Below are 21,081 nucleotides of genomic sequence, written 5' to 3'. Positions count from 1 at the left end.
GAAGGCCTGGATATTAGAGGATTGGTGCCAATCAGCAGCTTCCCTGGAGCCTGTCCCGTTCTGCCTGATTAGCTCTCTCTCTCTCTCTCTCTCTCTCTCTCTCTCTCTCTCTCTCTCTCTCTCTCTCTCTCTCTCTCTTTCATATATATATATATGCCGTACAGGGGAGAAATCCCTGTGATTTTTCACTCTTTGTCTTGACGTAAAAAAAGAAATACATGGAATGTACACAATGTACTGTACAGGATTTCAGTGCTAAGCAGAGGTTTCTTCCAATCAGAATGTCACCCAACATTTCCTTTGGCTGAGAGGGTTGAAAGGAATTGTTAAGAGATTCCCTCAGTGGGATCAGATAGAGTAAGACATAAATTCAGGTATTACGCTGCAGAGCTGCTCTACAATTTCTCTGATTGCCTCAATTGATTTTTTGTTCTCACCTTAACCACCTCTCTTTAACAATCTCTCTGTCTGTGGCTGAAGAAGAGTTCTTCTAGTGAAGCATTGTATTTTTCTTTGCCTCATTCTATCCTATCCTGGCTATGTGGTGTTTAGCACCCAATCCAAAGTTCTTGCAACCAGTCTATGGTGAGACAATCAGTGATTTTCTCTCTGCCAGTCAAATGCAGTCAGTGCCAGAAAGTCTCTAAGCAGAGCACAGCCAAGAAGAATCCAATAAAAGAAAATACTGCCTGGATTAGATTTTTTTAAAGAGGAACAAAAACAATCCTTAATTGCTTTGCTATTCTGCAGTCTTATTCAGGTCAGGATTTTAAATCTGCTGTCGTCAGGTTGACTGTCTGCCGCATCCTAACAAATAGATCCAGGCTATTGCTGTGGAATAGCAATCCTAGATATTTTAAATGAGGTCTCCGAGGCTTGACATTTCCTTCATCGCTTAGCGCTCTCTGTGTCAGATCTCCACTGCCCCTGTGTAGCCCTTTCCCACACTATTACTTTGTTGAGGATGCAGACGTGGAACCCTCATAAGCTGTTTAGTTGAAACAGTCATTTTGAGTTTGTTTACTTAGCTATAGTTTAGCTTTTACATTATGCCAAGCCTGATGATACACTGGAGAAACAGACTTCTGTCTCCACTCTCTGTACAGAGTCATTCTCCTCTTTTCACACCCTCTCAAGTCTCATCACTCATTGTCCTGTAAGCCTTGGTGTATTGTTCTTGACTGATCCCTGTATCTATGGGTAAAGCCAGTCATTGCCCAATCACACAGTCCCAGAATGGGCATGTCTGTCAGGATCACATCTATTTGACAGTGAAGCAGCACTCTGTCAGCCTCCCACTCCTGTCTCCCGTCTCTCTCAGGGACACTTAGATTAGTCGGCATATTACATTTACGCCTGATTGGTAAAGTCTTTCAACCACTCAAAGTCCTTGAATACTCCATCCCTCAAAAATAACAATCCCTGAACTTTTAATAGGTTTGTTCAACAGAATGTGTAGATCTGGGAAAAATGTTCACTGCAAGTTCACAGTTTAGGTTCACTGTACCATATGCGTATGTGTGTTTCTGCATGTCCCTCCACCTGCTCAGCCAATGACTAGGCTGAAGGATGGAAGGTGCTTCAGAAGGGGAAAGCATCCTATCTCCTCTGAGCAATAGCTTCAGCATATACAGTATGGACCCTTTACATTGGTCATTATGCAGATGATAGGAGGTGACCTTCACTATCACCACAGGAGGACACAGCTAAACAGGGCATAGAGAATGGAAGTATTGAGCCATGCTCTCTTAAACTAGACCCTCCGCCATGAACCACTACTCACATGCACCAATTGCAAAGAGAGAAGCCACCGAGAGGTTCCTTAGTATGTGTGTCATTTTAATGTTTGTTTCACACTTTTGCATGTCTGCTCTGATACTGGTTTGAGAGTGGATTGAGATCATTGAAAGCTAAGTATGGTATGAAACCAGTGGAGGCTGCTGAGTGGAGAATGGCTCATAATAATGGCTGGTATGGAGTAAATGGAATGGTATCAAAAACATATCATTCCATTCACTCCACTCCATCCATTACACCATTATACCCATTACTATGAGCCGTCCTCCCCTCAGCAGCCTCCACTGCATGAAACAACTATTTTAAACATCCCATCAAGTTATATTTCCTAACACTCTTGAATAGCATCAATTAGCCTAGCAGACTCTGAGTGTAAAATCACCATGGTGATGTTTCCTGCCTGTCCTCACTGGGTAATGGTTCCCTGAACATTGATCCGCTATTGATCTGAGCATGAGAAACCCTAGTTTAACCTGAGGCTCAACTCCCACTCTCCACTCTCACTAAATATTCCCACTGAAGAGCAGGAGCTGTACGGTCACTGACCAACTTCCATGTTCCTTCTGTTCATACAGAGAGGGAGAAATAGAGAGCGAGAGAGAGTGAGAGATAGAGAAAGAAAGAGAGGAGGAGAAAGAGAGCGAGATGAATAGTTGAAGAGATTTGAAGAAGTATATAGTCTTTCACGGCTATGCTCTGATCATTAGCTACATGACAATCCAGTTCGGAAAGGGAGATGATTATGGAAAAACAAAATAATGAATGCCTCTCACATAGTTTTCAGAAGTCAGCTTGCGAACGTATATATATTCCTTTAGTGACTTCCTTTACATTTCTCAAGGCTTCCGTCAATACATTTTTTTGGGGGCAATCATGTGTCTTGGGTTGGAGGAGGCAGGCTCGTGTACAGTCAGACTTTATGAAGATCTCCCTTTACATCTTTTATTCTCTCTAGTTTGTGCGAGATGTCAAATGTGTTTAGTTTGCTTTTAAGAGCAGCTTGGGCTGCTCCTGTTGTGACAGAATAAGGCTACAAGGAAATGTTTCCCACTCCTAACCCAGAACATCAAAATACCTTTGAATTGCTTCTGTCACCCAGGAAGATTAATGGCTGATGTTGAGTCTGTCAGTAAAATGTAACGCTATGTGTCAGCTCTCTGTCAGCCAGAGAGAGGCTTTGTAAAGAAATTGTTTACTCTGCCTCTTGAATGGTGCGATCAAACTTTTTTATTATGGCACACACCATGGCAGCAGTAAAAGCACTCTGTATCTCTGCTTTAGCAAATGCTACATTGACTTATATGCCTTCTGTCTGGGACTGATGGGGGACGCAGTGCTGCTGCAAATGCTGAGACCATTCAGATTTTCAGAGCTAATGTTGATTCCATTTCCCATTTGGAGTGTATGAATATGTGTTTCTTGGTATGGGAGTCATTTCAGGATCAATAGAAACAAAGGGAGATGGCAAGTGAGAACATCTGGCCTCGGGGCAGAAATAATTAAGCATCTATTCGTTATGCATTGAAATCAACCAACCTCATGATCAATACTGCCAAAATGACTTTGCAATTTGTGGAAAACACGAGCATAACAATTGAATGGCGCGTTAATAATGAATCTGTAACTCAAGACATTTTGGGACAGACAGAGAGTTAGCAAAGAGACAGAGATGAAAAGAGAATGGTTGTTTACTCTAAACTGTCACCACATCATTCCGATGATACTAGACTCCATTTGGACATATTTGTAGACATAACATAAGTGCTATATTCCAGCTCATTGCCTTGAGCCCATCCAAACTAGTTTATAAACGTAATACTGTTGCCCAATTTCACCAGCTATGTCAAATGCATTGAATTTTCGAAAAAATCTAGTCTTCAATACAACAGTACCTGCTGTATTTCACTTGCACAGTGCAATATTATATACAGTTGAAGTCGGACGTTTACATACATCTAAGCCAAATACATTTAAACTCAGTTTTTTCACAATTCCTGACATTTAATCCTGGTAAAAATTGATCACCACTTTATTTTAAGAATGTGAAATGTCAGAATAATAGTAGAGAGAAGGATTTATTTCAGCTTTTATTTCTTTCATCGCATTCCCAGTGGGTCAGAAGTTTACATACACTCAATTAGTATTTGGTAGCATTGCCTTTACATTGTTTAACTTGGGTCAAACGTTTCGGGTAGCCTTCAACAAGATTCCCACAATAAGTTGGGTGAATTTTGGCCCATTCCTCCTGGCAGAGCTGGTGTAACTGAGTCAGGTTTGTAGGCCTCCTTGCTCGCACAAACTTTTTCAGTTCTGCTCACAAATGTTATATAGGATTGAGGTCAGGGCTTTGTGATGGCCACTCCAAAACCTTGACTTTGTTGTCCTTAAGCCATTTTGCCACGAAGTATCCTTGAGGTCATTGTCCATTTGGAAGACCCATTTGCGACCAAGTTTTAACTTCCTGACTGATGTGTTGAGATGTTGCTTCAATATATCCACATCATTTTTCTTTCTCATGATGCCATCTATTTTGTGAAGTGCCCCTGTCCTTCCTGCAGCAAAGCACCCCACAACATGATGCTGTCACCCCATTGATTCACGGTTGGGATGGTGTTCTTCGGCTTGTAAGCCTCCCCCTTTTCCCTTCAAACATAACGATGGTCATTATTGCCAAACAGTTCTATTTTTGTTTCATCGGACCAGAGGACATTTCTCCAAAAAGTACGATCTTTGTCCCCATGTGCAGTTGCAAACCGTAGTCTGGTTTTTTTATGGCGGTTTTGGAGCAGTGGCTTCTTCCTTGCTGAGCGGCCTTTCAGGTTATGTCGATATAGGACTCGTTTTACTGTGGATATAGATACTTTTGTAGCTGTTTCCTCCAGCATCTTCACAAGGTCCTTTGCTGTTGTTCTGGAATTGATTTGCACTTTTCGCACCAAAGTACGTTCATCTCTAGGAGACAGAACGCGTCTCCTTCCTGAGCGGTATGATGGCTGCGTGGCCCCATGGTGTTTATACTTGCGTACTTTGTTTGTACAGATGAACGTGGTACGTTCAGGCGTTTGTAAATTGCTCCCAAGGATGAACCAGACTTGTAGAGGTCTACAATTTTTTTCGGAGGTCTTTGCTGATTTCTTTTGATTTTTCCATGATGTCTGGCAAGGAGGCACTGAGTTTGAAGGTAGGCCTTGAAATACATCCACAGGTGCACCTCCAATTGACTGACATTATGTCAATTAGCCTATCAGAAGCTTCTAAAGCCATGACATCATTTTCTGGAATTTTCCAAGCTGTTTAAAGGCACAGTCAACTTAGTGTATGTAAACTTCTGACCCACTGGAATTGTGATACAGTGAATTATAAGTGAAATAATCTGTCTGTAAACAATCGTTGGAAAAATGACTTGTGTCATGCACAAAGTAGATGTCCTAACCGACTTGCCAAAACTATAGTTTGTTAACAATAAATTTGTGGAGTGGTTGAAAAACGAGTTTTAATGACTCCAACCTAAGTGTATGTAAACTTCTGACTTCAACTGTATATCCTCTCATCACAGATTCATGCTTTTGAACTTCCAGGTTGTGTGGCTAAAATACACTCCACTAGAGAGGAAAAGGGAAAGGGGGATACCTAGTCAGTTGTACAACTGAATGCATTCAACTGAAACGTGTCTTCCGCATTTTACACAACCCCTCTGAATCAGAGAGGTGCGGGTAGCTGCCTTAATTGACATCCACGTCTTTGATGCACGGGGAACAGTGGATTAACTGCCTTGCTCGGTGGCTTAATGACCGATTTTTACCTTGTAGCCTGGTGGGTAGGAGCGTTGTGAGGTAACCGAAAGGTTGCTGGATCGAATCCCAGCGATTTTTCCTTTCTTTCAGTATTTTCAGCTCTGTGGCTTACACTGCCTCTTTGTGTGCCGTAGCTTCAAGCACCCCCCACTCTGAGATATCTCACTCATTTTCTGTCTATGTCAACGACACCCTTTCATCTCTCCCCATGTGAAGTGTGCTTGCAGCTCTCCCGCCTCGTTAAAACAAACTGTCACCCACAGAGCGCAAGCTAATTAAGGTGTCAAAACAGTCTCCAGATTCATGTGTGTTTGCACACGGACACACATAGTAGTTCAGGCCATCATTCAGCATCGGGAGATGGCTAAATGATACAGTTCAATATGTACCATGGAATTCCCTTTTGGAATTTTTGGGGGAAGGCAATGATATCCATAGAGCATCAATGGTTTTGTTCAGTGTGTCTTAATTGCCTTGGTGAAACGATTCATTCTCACCATTTCGCTTGCTCATGCTCTAAGTCACAGTTCTTAATAGAGTGATCCATTCTAAGAAATGGGAAAAGAAAGGAGAATGAAAAGGTGAAGATAGAGATGATTGGAGAGATGTACCAGGGAAAGAGAGAAAAGAGGAGATGATATGAGGGAGAGGGTGTCAACCTGTGAAAGAGCGTGAGGTGGAAAATAGATCGAAATCGACTGTGGTAACTGTCCCTGGGCAGCCATGCAGGCCCTGGGCTTGATGGCTGGTGTACATTCTCCTGTGGTTGGTCTGCTTGCCACAGAGCCATCTCTGCCTGTATTTACTCTGATTCATAGACCAGGCTTCCCTCCAGCACTAAACACAACCAGTTCAGAGGGGAGTTGTGCCCAGATGTCACCCAGCGGCTAGATAATGCAGCATGTGTTTGTGACATGAAGTAGAGATGGTGTGTCCTGGACAGCTGAGAACAGTCAGAGAAGAGCTGGGAGATGTAGGGTGAATGGCTTTGTTTGATCTATTTTAGTCTACTGTAGCCCAATATACACAGTAGTTACTGTAACTACAGGATAATGCATACAATATGAATGAATGATGTGTCTTATCTATTTCTGTAACAACTAATTCATGCAGGCAGCAAACCAAAACACAGCCAACAGTTCAACCTGGGTTCAGTTTTCTCTGCTATAAGTTACAGTTGTGTTCAACTGGCAAGCTGGAGTCTGCTTGAGGGCACACAGCTCAAGTAGAGCATTGTGTTTCTTATGACTGAACTATTTTGTGAGAAGTGTTGTTTTTGATCGTTTGATCGGTTTTGCTGGTCTGTAAAAGTCACATTTTTTACATTTCACCCCGTTGGATTTGTAAAGCATTTGTTTATCCTAGTGCTACTGACGTGGAGTAAACATGTTTGTGGTTAATTTCTTCCTTACCTCACCTGGTGTCAGTCTCTGTGCTGGTAACTCCAACTGACTAAAAAAAGGTGGTACAGATGTTGTCTCTCACCAGTACCAGGAGGATTGGATCCCCTGGATCCCTGTATTTTTCCTTCTGAAAAATATCAAAGCAAAGTCATTTCTAAAAGATCTAAAACTGTGAGTCAACATCTCCATTTCAAAGGCTTCAGACAGTCCTGCTCACAAAAAGGTGTGCAAACATCTTCGTTTGACTCCTCACTGTCAACCCTAAAACTACCATTCAGCCACAGGGAGAGTTAGCATAATCCATAATACTTAGCGTCTAAAGAGTGTGTAGTAACACCTAGCATCAGTGCACAGTGTCAAGAGGCAAATTCGATTACAATGGCAGATAGGTCTCTGGAGGGAAGCTCAGGTCTGTTTAGGAATTGAATTGCACTCTGTGAAATTGTGATCATTATTATCGACCGAAATCGGATTCTCCTTAGTCATGGCGTGATTATTTCTAACAACAGCGTGGATTCAACATTGCCAATCAAATCTTGGAGGGCGCATAAAGCATCCGCTTACATGGCTTTGCCTCAAACTATTTTAATTAGGAAAGCATCTAAAGTTGAGAGGTGTGAAGAGTTTCTCTTTTATTTTCTGAGAGGATAGTGACATTGAGAAGTTTGAGATAAATGTCAGACTTACAGTACATGTGTAGCCTAGCAGTTACAAAATTGTGAACCATCATTTGACATTCATCTTGGGATAAATTTAGACATTAGACATTTCATAATCACAAACTTACTCACTTACTCATTCATCCTACTCAATAGTTGTGTCTCTCTATTTGTGACCGACCGGCTCGATTCGGTCTTATGTAGCAACATTTGAAATTGTATTTTTTTCCGTTGGATAAAAGCAGAGACTCAGAGCTTGAATGTTTTGGTACCTACTGGAGAGCACTTCTTTGTCTACACCCATTCAGCATCATTCACACCCTCTTAAGCCTTAGCCCCACCCATCTCTTTAAGGATTCACATGTGATGCCATGTGCTAAACAGATTGAGTACGGGAGTGTACTAAACAACCAATGATTTCATCCGTTTAAAAAATAATTTAGTATAGGTGAATCTAGCAAACCAGGCAATTTTCTAAACAATGTTTTGGTTAGTTTCTAGCTTGTTAGCTAGCTAGCATGAAGTTAGCTGGCTAGCCAGTTCAAATAATGATCATATCATAATGCTGACATCATCTTAATTTTAGCTAATTTGTATTCATTATTACAGAAAAATAAACTCACAACAAGATCATTATTTTCAAGTTAATGGCGAGCTAATTACAGAAAACAGCTTACGGCTGTGAGTGTGATGAAATAAAAGCAGGGCATTCTACTGGAGAAATGTAGAACTTGGACATTGTCTCGTTGGCCTAACGTCATATCCTGATTTGACTTTGGTGCAGGTCATGTTGTTCTTCACATTCCTGTCTCTGGTAAACACACACTACTGTATATCAAATAAAATATTTTGTTTAGACATGTAGGTAGGTAGCTAGCTAGCTAAACAATAAACCATAATCCCAACTCATAATGCTAAAGCTAACCAACTAGGTCCAATGTTAAATAGCTAGCTAACATTAGGCTATAACTAGCAAAGCAAATGGCTGGTTCCTGTCTTTTTCCATCGCTAAACCAACTAAGCTCGTAATTAAACAATTTATTTGTATTTACAGATGGCATACAAGTTTGTTATTAAGGCAAATAAAGTTGACATGTTCCAGATGGCATTACTGCCAAAAAACGCATTTTGATAAAAAACTATGTTTTTGTTCAAATGCCTCTCCTGTGAAGTAGTGACGCGCGACATGCACCTAGTTTCCTGAAACTAGTCACATTTGTCCACGCAGCACAACCATAAGTGTTGAAACTGTCAAGGACAATTAGTATATAAAATCCCAGCAGCATATCCTACTCTTTACGACAGATAAGTCAGTATTACATCATAGAGCTTTTGTAAGTCCTTTATTTCCATTTCACTGAGGTCCTACTCTGATAAAGGACAAGAGAAGTAGCCGTTATCACTGCTGTACCATATCAATCTCTTCACACTGCCTGTTGTTTTGGCAGTTGTGTCTGGGGTTTTGGAGACAATTACAGTACCTAGATAACACACTTTTCTCCATTTTCAAAGTGGTTTTCCACTACAAGGATTCTGTGTTTTCTATGCTTTATCATGGTTTACTTCTTTCTCTGGCATGTGGTTAAGGAGTGTGGGTCAAGGGATTGTGTGTGTGTGTGCCAGTGTGCATGCATATGCACACTAGGGGTAATCTACATTCTGAAAGTCATGCCATCCTTCAGCTAGAGTCTGTCCTTTAGAAAACTTGTGTCTTTTAATCTTTTATCTCAGAAGTCAGACGAATATTTACATTTTCTTGATGAAATTCTCCTTTCAGTTCTTTCCCTCGCTCTGGCTGTGATTGCAGAGCTTGTCTGCGATAATGAACACTCATGCTGACTTACTGCAGGCTTCACAGTGAGGACTGTCATTATTAATCTGTCACAGAACTTTTTAAAGGCATTCCCTATACTAATGGAGATAAATGTAGAAGAGATGAAAGACGATCGTGTTGTTGCTCTTTATTAACCCTGAGAGACGTCCTCTGGTGTGTCTTTTGACACTTAAGCCATCATTCCAGCAAAATAGACCCACTTTCAAAAGCACCGTTCATTTCCGACTGTACTTCTTGAGTGCAAATATATTTAACACTGTGGTTTTGGATTCTTATAGAAATACTGTATCAGAGCAATTTGGAGCTATCATTATCATCCCTCCCCTTTTTGAATTTAGCACCCATTCCCTGGGGCTTCCTGATTGCATCTTAACCGCTGCAGGTGGGAATAATTACTCTCTATGGCTCAGCCATTATTATATTTGGTAATCATGAGACATTCAGAGCAAAATCTTTACTTTGGCTAATTGGAAAAAGGAGGAATAAAGGTATTCAAATGAATCATCAAAGGGTTATCATGAGGGTTTTTTCCTGAAGGGCCTTTTCTAAGGGCTTCTTGTGGCAATTTGTCTACAGTAGTAGTTAGTTAATCAAGGTGGTTATTGTTCCACTTTACTCACTAGCCACTGCACGTAACCTTCTATGTAACAAGATATCGACTCATAATGCTCCTTACAGCCTGGTAAATGGGGGTCCCTTACCCTAGACTAAACCCTAGACTAACAGATTTTGCAATTACAACAGAGCCATATATGTATCCAATGTAGATTTTTTTTTTACTTTAAAGAAAAAATATGTTTTCTATGCAATGGAATATTTAGGAATCATGTTCTCTGGTATTATATTTCTCTTCTAGTATGCTCTAATACCTCCATGTTGTTGGTGTGTTTCTCTCCAGTGTCTTCTCTAGAGAATGGAAATGTTGGGGGCCAGAGGAGAGTCGAAGCAGACAGCAGAGCCTTCACACACTCGTCCACACAGGACACAGAGAGTGAGATCCACCATTTTACCACAGCATCATCCATGAACGTCCCCAACCACCGGCCTGTCTTCAGAGGCTTCGCCCTACATGAACTCCTGCTCACTAAAGATTTCCAGGGGGACCAGCAGTTTTTCACAGACCATGGAGACGTGGCAAGACATCCCACAATGCCCGGCTCTGTAACTGCCTTTGAGGCGGGGGACGCCTCAACTCGCCTGGTGCCACATGAGGATGCCCCTGCCTTCTCTGACATAGCCACTACTGCCACGGTGGCTGCCACAACCCCCCTCACCATCTCTGCTTCCACAGACCCTGGGCTACTGGTGAGCATGGCTCAGAATAACAAGTTCGCCAAGGACAAGGCCAGGGAGGCAGAGAAGATGGCAGTGACCACAGACTCCCTGACCACCCCTGTAGTGGCAACCACTGCCCCTACAGTCAGTGGCCGCAGCCCCAATGCCCCCCCCTTCCTGAATGGAAGCGCCAATGGTCAGGTGGAAGTTATCATGGAAACCACCCTGCCCCCCCCTGTCCTGACCACCTCAGTGAGGGTGGAGAAAGGTGAGTCAGAGGAACCAGGGGTAAAGAACAAAACAGGCCCTGGCATCCAGCTCACCAAACTGACCGCCGTATCCACAGGAGAGGTGGATGAGGGAATGACCACCACAACCATCATCACAACCACCACCATCACCACCATGCAGACACCAGGTAACTTCTGTTTCTATTGGTCTCATACACATACAGTATAGAGTGAAGTAGAAGTATGTAAATCCAATTACATCCAATTGGCAACTGCTGCTTTTCTGTAATGGCCTAATGCAATGGCTTTAGAGTAGCAGCTTTAATGCAGGCATCGTCAACTATCAACATTAAAAAATTTACTCGGGGGCTGTCCAATTCGAGGTGTTGTAGAAAAATGCACCCCCTTCCCCAATGTTACAAATATTTTCACATGACCTTGAAGCATTAGGTTCTAGGCACGCGAGGAAAAGCCACTAGGATCGGAGAGGAGGCAGAGCGTGTGTTAAACTTTCCTGAATAACCGGGCCTGCTGGGAGCATACAATATGTGGCCACATTATTATAGGATGACTTGGGAGAATGATGATCTGCAACAGACAGCACATCTCAGTATCAAAACTTAAAATATATCCAGACTGGCCTGCAACTTTGCCTTTCTAGACCTAATAAACTGCCAAGAGTATACCCACAACTAATCCAAATTGAATTAAATGATCAAATCAATGGGCTTTTGCACCGTTATTGAAATTACATTTTCAGTGCAGTTTACAGCCTAGAGTAGAACTTTCATTACATTGTGGTGTTGTAGAATAGTCTAGGTAGTAGAATAGTCTAGGTAGGATAATTGTATTGTCCCCCTCTCTTGCGTGTTTCATGTCTTCACTGTTCTCTTATGTGCAATGATGTACCTGGCCTCTCCACTTACATTGAAAGTTGGTGCAGCTTTGAATGATTTTATGTGTGGTATGATGCTAGTTAGCCTATTGCAGATCTGGAAAAACAATCCATCTACCACTATTGTCATTATGAATGTTGGATAGAGGGCAGGATAGACAGTTAGACTAGTAGACTATATTGACTTGTGGTATAGTAAAAGTTAACACCCAGAAATGCGTAGTGCAGAAGTACCAAAACACCTTGATATAGGGGAGGCACATGCAAGCTGATGAAAAAATTTGGCTAGGATGGAAGACATTATATAGTAAAACCTGCAAAAGGGTGAATGTAAACCAGGGGGAAAATGTACTTCTGTAAGACCTGACGCTGGAGATGAGAAGCAGGTACAGGGAGTGAACATTTAATTATCTACAGACATGGGACAGGACAGGAATAGCGTCAGAACAGGGAGAACAAAGCAGGAGCAGGCGTGACAGTACCCCCCCTCTAGGGGCGCCATCCGGCGTCACTCCTGGGTGGGCCTGACGGGCCGGCCGAGGCATGGGCGCTGGACAAGCCGGTTGAGGGTGTAGAAGCCTGACGAACCAGCAGAGGCGTGGGAGCCTGGCAAACCAGCTGAGGCGTGGGAGCCTGGCGATCCGGTTGAGGCATGAAGCCTGATGATCCCGCTGGGATGTGGGAGCCTGGCGAGCCAGCTGAGACATGTGAGCCTGATGATCCGGCTGAAGCGTAAAACCCTGACAATCTGGCTGAGGCCTGACGTGGGATGGGCGCCTGCCGAGCCAACCGGGGCAAGGAGACCTCTCGAGCCAGTTAAGGCACCCCCGGTTCCATTGACGGCGGCCCCGGACCAGCATTCCCCGATGCTTCATTTGGTGGCTTCAGCATTCTGTAAGACCCGACGCTGGAGATGAGAAGCAGGTACAGGGAGTGAACATTTAATTATCAACGGACATGGAACAGGACAGGAACAGCGTCAGAACAGGGGGAACAAAACGACATGACGACAATAAATGCTGACGCGGGGAACGGAGCTGGGGAACAGACAGATATAGGGGAGGTAATGAGAGCAGGCTCCAGCGGTGCGTCGACATCAGCCTCGGGGACGACCCGGAGGGTGAGGAGCAGGGCGATCTGGCCGGCGACGGTGGAACTCATGCAGTAGTTCAGGGTCTAATACATCAGCCACTGGAACCCAGCACCCCGCCCGACGCCTTGAATCCAGGATGGAACGGACGGAGTACGCCAGGGCACCCTCAATGTCCAGAGGGGGCGGAGGAACCTCCCGTACCTCAGACTCCTGGAGCGGACCAGCCACCACCGGCCTGAGGAGAGACACATGGAACGAGGGGTTAATATGGTAATTGGGGGGAAGCTGTAACCTGTAACATACCTCGTTCACTCTCCTCAGGACTTTGAATGGCCCCACAAACCGCGGGCCCAGCTTCCAGCAGGGCAGGCGAGGGGCAGGTTTCGGGTCGAGTGCCAGACCCTGTCCCCTGGTGCGAACACCGGGGCCTCACTGCGGTGACGGTCCGCGCTGGTCTTTTGGTGCAGCGCGGCCTGCTGGAGGTGACCATGGGCGGCTTCCCAGTTCTCCTCTGCGCGTCTGAACCAGTCGTCCACCGCAGGAGCCTCGGTCTGACTCCAATGCCACGGTGCCAGAACTGGCTGGTACCCCAATACACACTGAAAGGGGGAGAGGTTCGTGGAGGAGTGGCGGAGCGAGTTCTGTGCCATCTCTGCCCAGGGCACGAACGCGGCCCACTCCCCCGGCCGGTCCTGGCAATAGGACCGCAGAAACCTGCCCACATCCTGGTTCACTCTCTCCACCTGCCCATTACTCTCGGGGTGGAAACCCGAGGTAAGGCTGATCGAGACAACCAAACGTTCCATGAACACCCTTCAGACTCTCAAAGTGAACTGGGGACCCCGATCAGACACTATATCCTCAGGCACCCCGTATTGCCGGAAGACGTGTGTAAACAGGGCCCCCGCAGTTTGTAGGGCCGTAGGGAGACCGGGAAGAGGGAGGAGACGACAGGACTTAGAGAAACGATCCACAATGACCAAGATCGTGGTGTTCCCCTGTAAGGGAGGAAGATCCATTAGAAAATCAACCGACAGGTGTGACCAAGGCCGTTGTGGAACGGGTAAGGGATGTAGCTTACCTCTGGGCAGGTGTCTAGGAGCCTTACACTGGGCGCACACCGAGCAGGAGGAAACATAAACCCTCATGTCCCGAGCCATGGTGGGCCACCAGTACTTCCCAGACAGACAGTGCACCGTCCGACCGATCCCCGGATGACCAGAGGAGGGTGATGTGTTGGCCCAATAGATCAACTGGTCACGGACAGCAGACGGAACGTACCGAAGTCCGACTGGACACGGGATTGGAGCGGGTTCAGTACGCAACACGCGCTCAATGTCCGCGTCCAGCTCCCGCACGACCGGCACTACCAGGCAGGAGGCCGGGAGAATGGGAGTCTGATCTGGGCCGCTCCTCTGTGTCATACAGCCGGGACAGTGCGTCTGCCTTAACCTCTATGGGCTAGGTGGGACGCAAGCGTCCCACCCGTGGTGCACTCCATCAACAGCAGGTGCATTTCAAGAGCGGCAAATTTGAATCCAAATAAATGTCAAAATTCAAATTTTTCAAACATACAACTATTTTACACCCTTTGAAAGATAAACATCTCCTTAATCTAACCACGTTTTACGATTTCAAAAAGGTTTTACGGCGAAAGCATAAATTTAGAGTATGTTAGGACAGTACATTTACAAGAGTTGTGTGTAATGTTTTGTCAATTCAAAGACAGGGTCACCAAAACCATAAAACCAGCTAAAATGATGCACTAACCTTTTACAATCTCCATCAGATGACACTCCTAGGACATTATGTTAGACAATGCATGCATTTTTAGTTCTATCAAGTTCATATTTATATCCAAAAACAGCGTTTTACTATGGCATTGATGTTGAGGAAATCGTTTCCCTCCAATAACCGGCAGTCAAGTCAGCATCACAAATTAAATAATTAAAATTAGAAAACATTGGTAAAATATTATATTGTCATTTAAAGAATTATAGATTTACATCTCTTGAACGCAATCAACTTGCCAGATTTAAAAATAACCTTACTGGGAAATCACACTTTGCAATAATCTGAGCACTGCGCCCAGAAAAATACGCATTGCGATACAGACTAGTCGTCATGTTGGGGAGATCTAAAATCGAAAATACTATGTAAATAATCCATTACCTTTGATTCTCTTCATCAGATGTCACTTCCAGGTATCACAGGTCCATAACGAATGTAGTTTTGTTCAAAAAAGCTCATCATTTATGTCCAAAAATCTCCGTCTTGTTAGCACATGATCTAAGCCCGCCGGACTTCACTTCATGAACGAGGGGAAAAAATATATTTACGTTCGTTCAAACATGTCAAACGTTGTATAGCATAAATCATTAGGGCCTTTTTTAACCAGAACATGAATAATATTCAAGGTGGACGAATGCATACTCTTTTATAACGTATTGGAACGAGGGTACCCAACATGAACTCGCGCCAGGTGTCTAATGGGCCATCATCGTTCCATGGCTCTTGTTCGGTCAGATCTCCCTCCAGAAGACTCAAAACACTTTGTAAAGGCTGGTGACATCTAGTGGAAGCAATAGGAAGTGCCAAAATATTCCTCAGCCCCTGTGTTTTTCAATGGCATAGGTTTAAAGGTAATACAACACATCAGGTATCCACTTCCTGTCAGAAAATGTCTCAGGGTTTTGCCTGCCAAATGAGTTCTGTTATACTCACAGACACCATTCAAACAGTTTTAGAAACTTTAGAGTGTTTTCTATCCATATATAATAAGTATATGCATATTCTAGTTACTGGGTAGGATTAGTAACCAGATTAAATCGGGTACATTTTTTTTATCCAGCCGTGCAAATACTGCCCCCTAGCCCTAACAGGTTAACATTCTGGGAACCTGGTCTGTAGGACAGAGTAAACACAAAATGGGTAAAGAACATGGCCCACCTTGCCTGACGAGGATTCAGTCTCCTAGCTGCCCAGATGTACTCCAGGTTGCGGTGGTCAGTCCAGATGACGAAAGGGTGTTTAGCCCCCTCAAGCCAATGTCTCCACACCTTCAAAGCCTTAACCACAGCCAACAGCTCCCGGTCCCCCACATCATAGTTCCGCTCCGCCAGGCTGAGCTTCTTCGAGAAGAAGGCACAGGGGCGGAGCTTCGGTGGCGTGCCCGAGCGCTGAGAGAGCACGGCTCCGATCCCAGCCTCTCCTCTCCACTCCGATCCCAGTCCAACTCCACTATGAATGCCAAAGAGGGATCCGGATGGGCCAGCATGGGAGCCGAGGTAAACAGAGCTCTCAGCTGCCCAAAAGCCCTGTCCGCCTCAGCCGACCACTGCAGACGTACAGGACCCCCCTTCAGCAGTGAGGTAATGGGAGCAGCCACCTTGCCAAAACCCCGGATAAATCTCCGGTAGTAATTGGCAAACCCTAAAAATCGCTGCACCTCCTTTACCGTGGTGGGAGTCGGCCAATTACACACGGCTGCTATGCGGTCACTCTCCATCTCCACACCTGATGTGGAAATGCGATACCCTAGGAAGGAGACTGACTGTTGAAAGAACAGGCATTTCTCAGCCTTAAAGTAGAGGTCATGCTCCAACAGTCGTCCAAGTACCTTGCGCACCAAGGACACATGCTCGGCGCATGTAGCAGAGTATATCAGAATTTCATTGGATACGCACCAGATTGTACGCACTCCTGAGATCCAGTTTAGTGAAGAAGCGCGCCCCGTGCATTGACTCAAACGCTGTGGCGATAAGAGGTAACTGTACCTCACCGTGATTTGATTGAGACCTCTATAATCAATGCACGGGCGCAGACCTCCATCCTTCTTCTTCACAAAAAAGACACTCGAGAAGGCGGGTGAAGTGGAGGACCGAATGTACCCCGACGCAGGGATTTCGGAGACATATGTCTCCATAGCCACCGTCTCCATTTGTGACAGGAGATACACGTGACTCCTGGGAAGTGCAGTGTCTACCAGGAGATTTATCGCACAATCCCCCCGTCAACGGGGTGGTAATTGAGTCGCCTTCTTCTTACAGAAGGCGAGAGCTAAATCGGCATATTCTGGGGGAACGGTGGAGACCTGGTCTGGACTTACCATCGTGGTAGCACCAACGGAAACCCCTACACACCTCCCCGAGCACTCTCGCGACCACCCCGTGAGAGCCCTCTGTTGCCAGGAAATGATGAGGTTATGACGAGACAACCAGGAAAGGCCTAGTACCACAGGAAATGCAGGAGAGTCAATGAGAAAGTGACTGATTCTCTCATCGTGAACCCCCTGCATCTCCATGGCCAGGGAGATGGTGGCCTCCTTGATTAACCCAGACCCTAATGGTCGACTATCCAGAGGGTGAAACAGAAAAGGTCTATCCACAGGAATAATGGGATCCCTAAACTAAGTGCTAACCCTCTGTCAATAAAATTTCCAGCTGCGCCTGAATCGACGACCGCCTTATGCGGGGAGAACTCAGGGAAACAAACAGGTACAAACAGGTGGACAACAGAGGACTCTGGATAAGAGTGGTGCATACTCACCTGCGGTAACGCCAGAGTGCCCTGCCTGCTGCCTCGACTCCCAGAGGGACCAACCCGGCACCGACCGGCAGTGCGCCCTCTGTGGCCACAGATGGTGCACGTGAAGGCCCCTTCTCCAGCCTCCCTTTGCGCAGCCCCTCCCAACTCCATGGGCACTGGAGTGGGAGTGCTGGGAGAAGGAACCGACAGAGCCCCTCAGGACATCCACGGATGACCAGCAGGTTATCCAACCGGATGGACATATCCACCAGTTGGTCAAAGGTGGTGGTGGCATCCCTGCAGGCCAACTCCCATCGGACGTCCTCATGTAAGCTGCATCAATAGTGGTCGATGAGGGCCCTGTCGTTCCATCCTGCTCCGGCGGCCAAGGTCCGGAACTCCAGCACGAAATCCTGTGCGCTCCTCGTCCCCTGCCTCAAATGGAAGAGTCGTTCACCCGCTGCTCTACCTTTGGGCGGATGGTCAAAGATGGCCCGGAAACTGCGGGTAAACTCCTCGAAGTGGTCAAACACCGCATCTTCCTCTCCCCACACTAGAGGTCGACCGATTATGATTTTTCGACGCCGATACCGATACCGATTATTGAAGGCCCAAAAAGGCCGATGCCGATTAATCAGACAATTTTTTAAAATGTATTTGTAATAATGACAATTACAACAATACTGAATGAACACTTATTTTAACTTAATATAATACATAAATAAAATCAATTTAGCCTCAAATAAATAATGAAACATGTTCAATTTGGTTTAAATAATGCAAAAACAAAGTGTTGGAGAAGAAAGTCAAAGTGCAATATGTGCCATGTAAGAAAGCTAACTTTTAAGTGCCTTGCTCAGAACATGGGAACATATGAAAGCTGGTGGTTCCTTTTAACATGAGTCTTCAATATTCCCAGGTAAGAAGTTTTAGGTTGTAGTTATTATAGGAATTATAGGACTATTTCTCTCTATACGATTTATATTTCATATACCTTTGACTATTGGATGTTCTTATAGGCACTTTAGTATTGCCAGTGTAACAGTATAGCTTCCGTCCCTCTCCTCGCTCCTACCTGGGCTTGAACCAGGAACACATCGACAACAGCCACCCTCAAAGCAGCGTTACCCATGTAGAGCAAGGGGACAACTACTCCAAGTCTCAGAGTGAGTGACGTTTGAAACGCTATTAGCGCGCACCCGCTAACTAGCTAGCCATGTCACATCGGTTACACCAGCCTAATCTTGGGAGTTGACAGGCTTGAAGTCATAAACAGCGCAATGCATTGTGAAGAGCTGTTGGCAAAACGCACGAAAGTGCTGTTTGAATGAATGCTTACGAGCCTGCTGGTGCCTACCACAGCTCTGTCAGACTGCTCTATCAAATCATAGACTTAATTATAATATAATAAACACACAGAAATACGAGCCTTAGGTCATTAATATGGTAGAATCCGGAAACTATCATCTCGAAAACAAACACTTTTTTTTTCTTTCAGTGAAATACGGAACCGGTCCGTATTTTATCTAACGGGTGGCATCCCTAAGTCTAAATATTCCTGTTACATTGCACAACCTTCAATGGTATGTCATAATTACGTAAAGTTCTGGCAAATTAGTTCGCAACGAGCCAGGCAATGAACGCAAGAGCAGTGACACAATTTCATGTTAGCAGGCAATATTAACTAAATATGCAGGTTTAAAAATATATACTTGTGTATTGATTTTAAAGAAAGGCATTGATGTTTATGGTTAGGTACATTGGTGCAACGACAGTGCTTTTTTCGCAAATGCACTTGTTGAATCATCACCCGTTTGTCGAAGTAGGCTGTAATCGATGAGAAATTAACAGGCACTGCATCAATTATATGCAACGCAGGACACGTTAGATAAACTAGTAATATCATCAACCATGTGTAGTTAACTAGTGATTATGTTAAGATTGATAGTTTTTTATAAGATAAGTTTAATGCTAGCTAGCAACTTACCTTGGCTTCTTGCTGCCCTCGCGTAACAGGTAGTCAGCCTGGCATGCAGGCTCCTCGTGGAGCGCAATGTAAGGCAGGTGGTTAGAGCGTTGGACTAGTAATCAGAAGGTTGCAAAAACGAATCCCCGCTGAACAAGTCAGTTAACCCCCGTTCCTAGGCCGTCATTGAAAATAAGAATGTGTTCTTAATCTGACTTGCCTTGTTAAATAAAGGTGTAAAAAAATAAAATACAAATGAAGAAAAAAAATCGGCAAATCGGTGGCCAAAAATACCGATTACCGATTGTTATGAAAACTTGAAATCGGCCCTAATTAATCGGCCATTCCGATTAATCGGTCGACCTCTACCCCACACGGCGTTTGCCCACATCAGAGCTCTCCCCGAGAGGCATGAGATGAGGGCGGATACTCTCTCCCTTCCTGAGGGAGCTGGGTGAACAGTGGCCAGGTATAGGTCCAGTTGTAAAAGGAACCCCTGGCACTGTGCGGCCGTCCCATCATACTCCCTGGGAAGGGAGAGACGTATTCCACTGAAGCTGGATCCCATTGGGACGGCTAGAGATAACCCCGGTTGAGCTGGTCGAGGCGCTGGAGAGACTTCCTGTCTCTCCCAGCGGTCCATGGTCTGGACAACGCGATCCATCATGGCACCAAGATGATGTAGCATAGCAGCGTGTTCCTGGACGCGTTCCTCGACTCCTCTAACCGGGGTACCTGCTCCTGCTGACTCCATGGTAGGTGTAGGATTCTGTTATGAGTGTGTATCGGAGGCGAAGTCAGGTGCAGGAGAGCAGAGTGTAGTGAACAGGCACACTTTTTATTCCGGTCATAATGACAGCACAAAAATAACATAAAATTTGCCCAAAACACGGAACATAGACAAAAAGTAATGCACGTAACGATATCCACAATATCAAAATACACGTAAAACAAACAATCCTACACAAAGACATGATGGGGAACAGAGGAATAAATACATATGAATTGATTGGGAAATGAAAACCAGGTGTGCAGGGAACAAGACAAAACAAATGGATACATGAAAAATGGAGCGGCGATGGCTAGAAAGCTGGTGACGTCGACCGCCGATCAAGGAGAGGAGCCGACTTTGGCGGAAGTCATGACAGTAACGGTTTATATCATTCCTTTCTGTTCCTTTTTAAACCTCTGAAATCATTTTTAAAAAATGTTTACATTAACATTAAATTACAATAACAATCAGTGTGGATAGAGCAGCCTGCTTTGGAGCGTGCAAGCTATTAACATGCATTAACATGCATTGGACAGACAGTGTAGGGTGCGAGATGCGACTGATATTTTGCTGGTGTGGAGAGTGCGAGAGAGGGTGGTGGAGAAGGCTTGGCTTGACGCACTGGGCATCTTGTTATGACATGCATTATCTGAATTAGGCCCACAGTATTATACCTACAGAGGAGCGGCTTCTATGATGGAACTCTGAATATCTTTGAACGTTATTTTCCACACATAACGCAACAAAGTGCCTATGCAATTTCAGCAGGCAGGCTGGCAGACACTAGAATATGTTTCTGAGTGAAAGAGTAGGACTTTGCATAGGCACTTTGTTGC

At 44.9% G+C, this 21,081-nt stretch overlaps 1 protein-coding gene across 6 annotated transcripts in view; it reads left to right on the top strand.

Annotated features, from left to right (window-relative positions):
* The window catches only part of LOC106603277 (seizure protein 6), a 254,630-nt gene that overhangs the window by 101,557 nt on the left and 131,992 nt on the right, over nt 1–21,081 (top strand). For all 6 annotated transcript variants that reach the window (XM_014196718.2, XM_014196716.2, XM_014196715.2 and 3 more), the window contains exon 2: nt 10,386–11,180. In XM_014196718.2, coding sequence (XP_014052193.1) covers nt 10,386–11,180 — 795 coding nt within the window. The remainder of the gene's footprint in view (nt 1–10,385; nt 11,181–21,081) is intronic.

The sequence above is a fragment of the Salmo salar genome, chromosome ssa04 (assembly GCF_905237065.1).
Source record: "Salmo salar chromosome ssa04, Ssal_v3.1, whole genome shotgun sequence".
In the NCBI taxonomy this organism is placed as follows: Eukaryota; Metazoa; Chordata; class Actinopteri; order Salmoniformes; family Salmonidae; genus Salmo; species Salmo salar.
This window is presented reverse-complemented; position numbering and strand designations above follow the sequence as displayed.